This window comes from Gracilinanus agilis, chromosome 4, assembly GCF_016433145.1.
Source record: "Gracilinanus agilis isolate LMUSP501 chromosome 4, AgileGrace, whole genome shotgun sequence".
Lineage (NCBI taxonomy): Eukaryota > Metazoa > Chordata > Mammalia > Didelphimorphia > Didelphidae > Gracilinanus > Gracilinanus agilis.
In genome coordinates this window covers 36,815,891-36,826,336 of record NC_058133.1, presented here as the reverse complement: position 1 = coordinate 36,826,336, position 10,446 = coordinate 36,815,891, and the positions used below count along the sequence as shown (strand labels likewise).

General features: G+C 39.1%; 1 protein-coding gene across 1 annotated transcript in view; it reads right to left on the bottom strand.

Moving 5' to 3' along the window:
• The window catches only part of TGFBR3 (transforming growth factor beta receptor 3), a 116,093-nt gene extending 115,326 nt beyond the window's left edge, over nt 1-767 (bottom strand). Inside the window, exon 1 of the mRNA XM_044674839.1 lies at nt 576-767. Within this exon, the coding sequence (XP_044530774.1) occupies nt 576-767 (192 nt within the window). The remainder of the gene's footprint in view (nt 1-575) is intronic.
• Between the last annotated feature and the right edge of the window lie 9,679 nt (nt 768-10,446).

Below are 10,446 nucleotides of genomic sequence, written 5' to 3'. Positions count from 1 at the left end.
AGAGAAGGAAGGAGGGAAGGAAGGAGAGAAAGAGGGAGAGAAGGAAGGAGGGAAGGAAGGAGAGAAAGAGGGAAAGAAGGAAGGAAGGAAGGAAGGAAGGAAGGAAGGAGAGAAGGGAGGAGAGAAGGGAGGAAAGAGGGAAGGAGGGAGAGAAGGGAGGAAGGAGGGAAGTGAAGAAGGAAGGAAGGAAGTCAAGTATTTATTAATCACCTGCTATGTGCCAGGCACTGTGCTAAACACTTTGAAAATATTACCTCATTTGATTCTCACAACTACCCTAGGAAACAGGTGCTAATATTGTCCCCAACTTAGACTTGAGGAATCTGAGAGAGATGGAGGTTAAGTGATTTGCCCAAGGTCACACAGCTAGTAAGAGAACCACAAAAAGAGGATACAGGAAGGCAATGGATGGGTGAGTTTGGGGGGGTAATAGTCTGGCCTGAGTTTAAAGCCAGAAAGTTGGAGTCTATGACAAAATTAAGGTTAACTAAATCCATTCAGAACTTAGCAAGAATGAACATAACTAGGAACATGTTAGCCAATTAGAATGAAAACTGTAAATGATACTTTAAGGCATGTGTCTCCTGCTGTGGCCTCTCTTTCTCCCTCTTGCCTTCACTGGGCAGAGGCTCAACAGTCTTCCTTTTACTGCATTTCTCTTCTTTCTGAAGGGCCAAGGAGGTCTCCTGGGACAGTCTGCTGTCTCTGGTGGCTGCCTGGGAGACCCCATTCTGCCTCACGCAGACATTGGCTGGGATGACTGCCATCGTCCTCCGTAGAATGTTTATGTATCTCTTGAATCTGAGGTTATCGTTAAGGAATATGTTATCAAACTCTCCAAATCATTTTGATGGGTCTGGAAATTTGTACTGCACATGTTGGAAGGGGAGGATGCTCAGAATGGTGCCCAGAATGCTTGCTGGGTAAAAAGAACATGGGCTTTTTGAGAATATCAAGCAGTCTCATCATTAATAAGATTTGCCAGATGGACACCAATTTATTTATACCTTAAATAGAAGAAATCATCATACTAAGCACTTTTCAGCAAACTCTCCCACCGGGGAAGGACATGGGCTCTTCTCCAGTTCAACAGCATGGGATGGAGTTTGGGAAATTCCAAGCTGCCATCTCATTCCAAACGTGTAGCATTTTCTGTCAGAAATACGGTCACAATCATAGTTTCAAAAACTTACTCCCAGTGTCACAGCCTATAAAACCAAGCCAACACTACTGGCTGAAAATGAAAGGAAATGTTGAACTTTTATTGGAAGTTGAGTTTGTATCCTCCTAACAGAAGAGGAGAGAGAGAGAGGAGGAAAGTTTTAGTGTCTGTAAAATATTTATAAATTCACCCAGAAATATTCTGCCACTGTTTTTAAGTCTTAAGTCTGTTTTTTTCACAGTTCAACAAGAATGATCTATTTATCCATTAAGGACAGCTCCCTGAAGTGTGTCTGTACATGGGAACCATTTGGGGGTGGGCAGGAGTGGAATGGGAAGGGGGAGGAGATCCAGACCAGGATTGTAATCAGAGTAGAGAAATCCCAGTGTGAAAACTCCCTCCAGCATTACAGATCAGAAAATCAATCTGAGCTTAACAACTTGAGGCCATTCTCCTAGTAGGTGAGAGAGGCATAGCTAGAACTCCAGTCTTTCTGACTCCAAAATATACCTTTTTCCCCATGTCACATTCCCTCTCTTGAACCACCATATTGTAGGAAATAAATGTATGTTTTCCTGTTTTCTTAAGACTCTCTTCCTCAAATTAAGTCTGAGCCCACATTAATCAACATTTATTTTTTATTTTTTATGAATTTATAAGGTTCTCTAACTCTCACAAAGCCCCCATTCCTTGGCACAAAGATGGGGCAGTGTATTGTCACAGATGAGTAATCAGGAAGATCTGAGTTCACATCCTAATTAAGATACTCTCAAATTGTGTGATGCTGGACAAGTCATTTATGTTCTCTCAACCTTAGTCTCCTCATCTGAGGAATGGGGATAAAAATAATATCAATCTCACAAGATTATAATACAGACTCAATAAGATAACACATGTAAAGTGCAAACCTTAAAATGCCATTATTGTTGTTGTTGTGGCCTGTGGCAAAGAGTTTTGCATTATAAAATCTTCCAAAGGAAATACTTTTTTCTTTGTTTTTCTTTTTTATTTAACTTTTCTTTTTTTCTTTTTTCTTTTTCTTTTAAACTCTTGCCTTCCATATTAAAATCAATACAATCAATTTCGAATCAACTTTCTTTCTTTTTTTAAAACTCTTACCTTCCATGTTAGAATCAATACCATATATTAGTTCTGAGGCAGAAGAGCGGTAAGGGCTAGGCAGTGGAGATCAAGTGACTTGCCCAGGGTCACACAGCTAGGAAGTGTCTGAGGCCACATTTAAATCCAGGACCTCCCATCTCTAGGCCTGACTCTCCATCCACTTAGCCACCTAGCTTTCTCCCAAATATAGTCTTTTCACGTGTCCCTTGTGTTAATTTCTCATAGGATCCAAACTACTCATATGAGAAAAATATAATAATATTAACAAAGAGTCTTGATTTGGAGCTTTAAAAACTTGTAATTTACTTTACAAATATTATTTTTATTCATCCTTGTAACAACATCATAGGATGCAAACACTATGATGATCCCCATTTTACAAATTAGAAAACAGAGGCAGACAGAGGTTCCATGACTTGCTCACTAAGGTCACAAGGCTAGTCAAAGTATGATGCTAGATTTGAACTCAGATCTTCCTGACTCTAGGTCCACTCTCTCCAATGGGCCACCTTTTTGTGGCTCTTTCAGGTCACAAGCACAAACCACGAATAACCTTTATTCAGGTAAATTCAATAAATATTTATGAAGTGTTTCGCTTATACAAGGCATCAAGACACTGCTGGTTGGTAGTTGGAAGGTCAGCCTCTAGGTCAAGATGACCCACGTTCAAGCCTTGGCTCTGACACATTCAGTCTGTAAAATCCGGGGAAAAAACCAATCAACTTCTCAGTGCTGGCAACTGTAAAATTACCAGCTGCAGAATAGTTGTAGATATGTATCAGAGAGGGGAATTCCTCCCCAGAGAAGCCCTACAACAAAGACATCAGCAGTCCGGATTAGAAAGCAAAGGAAAGAGAGGAAAGACAAGAAAATATGTATGAGAGAAGAAGGGAAAAATGGAGGGAAGTAGGGAGGAAGGATTTTTTTTATTATGAATAGAAAAAAGCACTAGGCACATTTAAGAAAGTCAAATACTTAAGAAAGTCAAATATTTATATACTTGTTGACCTGAATAAATGTTTTCCATTTCTCATTTATAATTTCTTTATGTGCGGATCATATTTTCTAAGCTTATTCTATTCTCCAATATAATTTCTAAAACAGTGATTCAGGTTCTGCATCAGAAAAAAATTTTGAAAAGACAATAATTCCATAAGTATCACAGTTTCCATTATATTGGATAATGTATGTAGAATACTTGTCAAAACTTAAAGCACTATCTCTGGGAAAGGAAAGACTTTAAAACCAAGCAAGAGTTAGAGAAAATTACAAAATGTAAATTAAATGGTTTTGATTATATTAAACTAAAAAGCTTTTGTACAAACAAAAACAATGTAGTCAAAATCAGAAGGGAAACAACAAATTGGGAAAAAATCTTTATAACGAAAAACTCTGACAGGGGTCTAATTACTCAAATATACAAGGAGTTAAAGCAATTGTATAAAAAATCAAGCCATTCCCCAATTGATAAATGGGCAAGAGACATGAATAGGCAATTTTCAGGTAAAGAAATCAAAAGTATCAATAAGCACATGAGAAAGTGTTCCAAATCTCTAATAATTAGAGAAATGCAAATCAAAACAACTCTGAGGTATCACCTCACACCTAGCAGATTGGCTAAAATGAAAGAAGGGGAGAGTAATGAATGTTGGAGGGGATGTGGCAAAATTGGGACATTAATGCATTGCTGGTGGAGCTGTGAACTGATCCAACCATTCTGGCTGGCAATTTGGAACTATGCTCAAAGGGCTATAAAAGAATGCCTGCCCTTTGATCCAGCCATTCTATTGTTGGGTTTGTACCCCAAAGAGATCATAGATAAACAGACTTGTATGAAAATATTTATAGCTGCGCTTTTTGTGGTGGCAACAAACTGGAAAAGGAGGGGATGCCCTTCAATTGGGGAATGGCTGAACAAACTGTGGTATATGCGGGTGATGGAATACTATTGTGCTAAAAGGAATAATAAACTGGAGGAGTTCCAGGTGAATTGGAAAGACCTCCAGGAAGTGATGCAGAGCGAAAGGAGCAGAGCCAGAAGAACTCTATACACAGAGACTGATATACTATGGTAAAATTGAATGTAATGGGCTCCTGTACCAGCAGCAATGCAATGACACAAGACAGCTCTGAGGGATTCAGAGGAAGGACTGCAGGAGAGGAAACATATAAGAAAAACAACTGCTTGAACGCATGGGTTGAGGCAGACATGATTGGGGATGTGGACTTGAAACTACCACACCAATGCAACTACCAACAATTTGGAAATTGGTCTTGATCAAGGACACATGACAAAACCAGTGGAAATGTGCATCGGCCATGGGTGGGGGGAGTGCGGGGGGTGAAGGGGAAAGGAGGAGCATGAATCATGTAACCATGTTAAAAAATGAATATTAATAAATGTTTAAATTTAAAAAAAACTTAAAGCACTAAGAAAGATAGCTAGACAGAGATTGGTAGAACATTAAGTAAATGCTTAATGTAGTCCAATAAGACAATTCCTACCCTTGAATATCGTATACTCTAAAGGGGGAAGACAATATATCAGGGGGAAAGGGGAGGGAGACAATAAGAATCATGTAACCATGGGGAAAACAAAATCAAATTAATCAATTAATTTAATTTAATTTTAAAATTACGTCGGGGGGGTATCATAAAGGGTTAAGAGAAGGGTGGTTCCCTAATGCAAATATCAATAATATGGAAATAGGTCTTGATCAATGACATATGTAAAACTCAGTGGAATTACTCGTTGGCTATGGGGCGGGAAGGAAGAGGGGAGGGAAAGAACATGAATCATGGAACCATGGAAAAATATTCTAAATCAATTAATTAAATACAATTTTTTAAAGTAAAAAAAAAGAGAAGAATGGTTAACTATTCAGGGGCAATGCATCGGGTGAGGAAGATGAGGGAAAAAAGAGTTCAGTGAAATCTGGGGTGGTTGGTGAAGCCCTGACTGGGTCATTCCTAAATTGGTGACCCAGGGAGAGAGTCCCCAATCTAAAGACTATGGTCTCTAGAGGATGGCTCAGAGGATAAGTCTAGGAAGAGCCTATTCTTGATAAGCAGTCAAATTTTATTAATAGTAATAATAACATTAGTAGTAATGATAATAGTTAGCATTTATATAGTGCAAAAATCTTTATATATATTATTTCATTTGAAGTGAGTCTCACAATCCAGGGAGGAAGGTTCTACCATTATTATCTTCATTTTACAATTGAGGAAACTGAGGCTGAGCCATAAAATGACTTCCCCAGGATCAAATATCTTGCAAGAGTCTGAGGCAGGATGTAAACTTTAGGTCTTTCTGCCTTCAAGTCTGCCACTCTATCTACTACACCACCTGGCTGCCTCTATCTTTTTTGTTTGGTTGTTTTTAATCCTTACCTTCTGTCTTAAAATCAACTGATTCCAAGGTAGAAGAGAGGTAAGGGCTAGGCAACTGGAGTTAAGTGACTTTAGGAAGTGCCTGAGGCCAGATTTAAATCCAGGATCTCTCATCTCCAGGCCTGGCTCTCTATCCACTGAGCCACCTAGCTGCCTGAGTTGCCTTCATCATAACATTTTTCATCATTTATGCTTAGGTTAGTTGAGGTTACTTTGTGTACACATCTGTTCTATAGGGGTGGCAGAAGAGATTATCCATTGAAATACCAAGGTACTTTGGAGAGAGGTGCCATGTAAATAGAGAAGACAGTCATGTCAACTGTTACTACAAGCTGATTAAAAAAATTAAAAAAAAACAAACCCAGATCAAGCATCAAGTTTCCTCTTGGGCGTTTGGATATTAGGTTACTCAGTCAAAGACTGCCATTTGTCAAGGGCAGTTGCAGCTCCCATGAAGAGTGCTAATTTCAAAAGATCTACCTTTAAATTTATCAAGTTGTATGTTTACTGTGTAATTCAGTGATTGAACTGTGGGGACAGATGTCTGGCCAATAAGCCATCTCAAAGGAGGGTAAATGGACGTCTAAATCCATAGATAATCTGCAATATGATTCTTTTCTGTAGAAAAGTGAAAGATTTATTTTAAAACCTTGGTTGTTTAAAAAATGCAAATGCTCCCATTAAGCCATGATTCTTAAAAGCAGGTTGATTGATCTAGAGCTAGGAAGGACTCCATAGACCACGCTCCTAGTTTGACAGATGAGGACACTGAGGCCCAAGTGAATTATCCAAGATCACATAGGTAGTATCAAAAATGGAATCAGAATTCAGGTTCTCTGATTCCAGAGCAAGTGTTCATCCCCATGCATGGTCCATCCAACTAATTCTTCATATAGAAGGAGAAGAATTATTTTATATTGTTCCAGAAGACAGAACTTGGACCGAGAATAGAAGTTAGAAGACAATAGATCCTGGCTAAATGTACCCCAAAATTTCATAAAATTGAGCTATATCTTTCCTGGACAGGTAATGATAGTGACTTGATCAATCAAATTCAGGCTTCACAAAGATTCCAGAGGCAGAGGGGGAAACACTCATTCTTAGAAGTTAATCTCCATGTAGACTCTAAGCCACTGGTTCCCAAACTTTTTTGGCCAACCGCCCCCTTTCCAGAAAAAAATATTACTTGGCCCCCTGGAAATTATGAAACTATTTATTGAACTCAGAATAGAATGTAATACAAAAAAAAGTGTGGCTATCACTGCTCCTCTGGATTGCTGCAGCATCCACCAGGGGGTGGTAGCGCCCACTTTGGGAATCACTGCTCTAAGCAATCACCCTAATGCAAATATTAATTATATGGAAATAAGTCTTGATCAATCACACATGTAAAAACCCAGTGGAATTGCTCATTGGCTATGGGAGGGGGATGGGAGGAGGGGAGGGTTAGAACATGAATCATGGAACCATGGAAAAAATAGTCTTAATTAATTAATTGATTGATTGGTTGATTGATTGATTGATTAATATTTTTCAAATTAAAAAAAGAAGTTAATCTCCAAATCAATGGTGGCAACATTTCATCATATGGGTTTTATTACCCAGAAGCCTTTGAAGAGGGAAGGGCACAAAGGAAGGAACATTCTTGCTATTGTGAATGAGGTCAACCTTTTAATTTCTTAAGCCTACTCCAAAGGGATAGTAAGATGGTCTAAGAAAAAGTAATGGAAAACATCCCTTTTTAATCCCAATTTAGGCCTGCAATGTTGAGTTACTCTAAAGTCATTCCTAAGGGTAGACCTTTGGACTAAGAACACTGGAAACATGAATTCCTAAGAATATATTAGAATGAATTGTCCTTAAAGTATAATGTACTAGTTTTCTAATGAGGTTGGAAAATTACCTTACTGCAAGGTAGAGTAACAGTGCCTTAGAGAAATTTGTTTTGAAAAAGCTTATCTACCCTGGAACTTCTATTCAGGGAAATAGTTTGAAAAATGAAGCAGGGAACCAAGAGATTAAAATGGCCATATCTTTGACCCAGAGAACCAGCTGCTAGGTACATACTTGGAGGTCAATGACCCAAATAAGTTTTCATAAACACCATAAATATTCATAGTACACTTTCTGTAGTCTCAAATGGGAATAAAGAAAGTTTTGCCCAAATGATTGGGGAAATGGTCAAATAAATTGTGACACACTGATATAATAGAATGCTTTTATGCTGGAAAAAACTATGAAAATGATGAGTTGAAAGAAGCATGAACTGATGCAAAGTATAGAAATCAGCACCAGGAAAACAATACACACCACCATTACAGCAACCAAAATGGAAGAAACAAACACTCTAAAGCAAATAAGAAATAAATGCATGAAAGTATGTCAAATTGGGGCCAAAGAAGAAATATCCTACTTCTCATACTTCTTTACAGAAGAGAGACTATGGATGTGGACCAGACTTTATAATAAGAAAAAAAGATTTTCACATATAGGTGTGTTTTGTAGAATTTTTTTTCTTTTTTATTATAAAGGATGGGTGGGGAGCAATATTTTGGGAAGTGAGCAGGATATAAAAACAAAAAAATTAATAAAAACCTGAAATAAAAACAGGAAGACACAATAACAAGTCAAAAAGGGGAGTCTTGGTCTGTTTTGTGAGAAAAACATTTTTCTTTAGTTTTCTACAATTTCCTTCAGGCATGAAATTTTTAAAATGTCTTTCATTTAGGTAACAAACTGTGTTAAAATGTTCTAATCCACAGTAAAGTCAGTGAAAGTTGCAGTGTTTTTCTTGGAATTCTATCCTTTTGCCTGTTCTCTATCCTCTCCTTCCTCAAATCAACTTCAACTAAGCCCATAGTGATTTTTCCATCAGAAAACCACACAAATGGAAACCGGGACACAAATACTGTTGTTGGTGAACACCAACAAAATTGAGCCCAGGGTTTAATGGATAAGTTCCTAAGATGGGCACCAATGGCTTTGTGGGCATTCTTAGCCAAAAATATAAGACCCCACATCAGTCTTCATGGTGCCATGTTTTAAGTTGACATTTCTCACACAGAATGAAAAACACTCCTTTTTTAAAAATACTATTTAAAAAAAAAAGAAAAAACAGCATTATTTGAACCCCGAAGTGACAGTGTAGGCATGAAGACTACGAAATACTGACTATGAAACCTTTATCAATACTTTATTAATATATTCTATACCACACCGGATACAGAGGTCAGAGGGATAGTTAATGCAGATTTTACTGGTATGACAAATTCCAAGGTGAGGAGATATCCTGCACCAATGTACCTTTTCTACTACTTAGAGAACTGCCCAAATCTCTGAGAAGTGAAATGGCTTACTATGGGATACTATGGGAAAATTTGCCACACCTGAGCTAAATTCCCAGCATCCTTTTAAGTATGTCCTCATTTGACATACAGGAGCTTGGGAGATAAATTGGGCTGAGACCCACGCTGTAGGGCTCTTTTTTGGAAGCTTGAGCTTTGCTTTGGTTAAGGTGCAGCAGGTGTGGGTCTCTGGCTCTGTGCTCTGCTGGGCTTAAGGGAAGGAATCCTTTTTCCTCTCATTTTTTGTTATTAAATCCTTTAATTTAAAATTATCTGGAGTATTTTCATTCATTTTTACTCCTACAATACACAACTAGTATGTGTCAAAGGTAGGATTTGAACTCAAATCAAGATGGCTCTCAGTTGACTACTTGACAATGATTCTTAGGAAAAGAATCCATCGGAGATACTCTGGAGGCTCAAGCATATTTCAATTTAAAAACAAAAACACTTATTAAGTGGCCTCCAGAGGTTGGGTTGAAGTGTGTATGAATGATATATGTGTGTATCATGCCTTTGAAGAAGGATATCCTAATGGAGACTGAACTTTGATTCATGAGGAAAGCCAATTACATTCTCTAATGTGATATTTTTGGGCCCAAAGTTGCTCTTACAATCAACTAAACCCCAGTTTGGTAGGGCTCTGGGACTAGTCCCACAACGTTTCCCCAAACTTAACCCGGCACCCATCCTGCTGTAGTTCTACAACCCGTAATAATCAGCCTCCCCAAATTCCAAACATGGAAATCCTTCTTGGCGATCTACAACCTCATTACAGAGAATTCACCTCCTGCGATCCCCATCCAACTGGAGATGCATCCGCAGGTGCTGGGGGGGGGGGTGTGCCGCGGGATTTATTTCCTTTTACAGCCACCTGTAGCCAATGGGATCCCCTCTTTCCTACTCTTGGCCACCAACCTGGCCACCCTAAAGTTTTCAAAGGAGCTACCCCAAGGTTAAGACAGCTGCCTGGGTTCCTGTTTCCCTAGAGATGCTCATTTCACGGCAGGCTAGGAATCACCATAGCAACCAGACTACAAAAACAGTTCCCGGGCTCCTGCTCGGTCCCTCTGCTAAAGCAATTTGTATTCGGTGAAGAGGCCGGGGCACAAAAGCTGAAAAGGGATCAAAGTAAACAGCCGCGACTCCAGAATCATTCCAGTTTGGCTGCCTCCAAGGCATCGAGCCCTAACCCTGGTGTTTTGTTATGAAAGATGAGTAGCGAGTGCCAGGGATCTGGGAGGCTGCCCTCACTCCTCCGGGCAGAAGCCTGGCCTTCAGCTCCCAGCCCATTTTCCAAAATAGCCGTGACCCGTGTGCACCGGCACCCCAGAGGAGAGACGTCCGTCATTCTATCAAGTTACTATCAAGTTACTCCATCCACGCTGACAGCTGCTGATCCCAACTCAGGAGACAGTTGGGTTG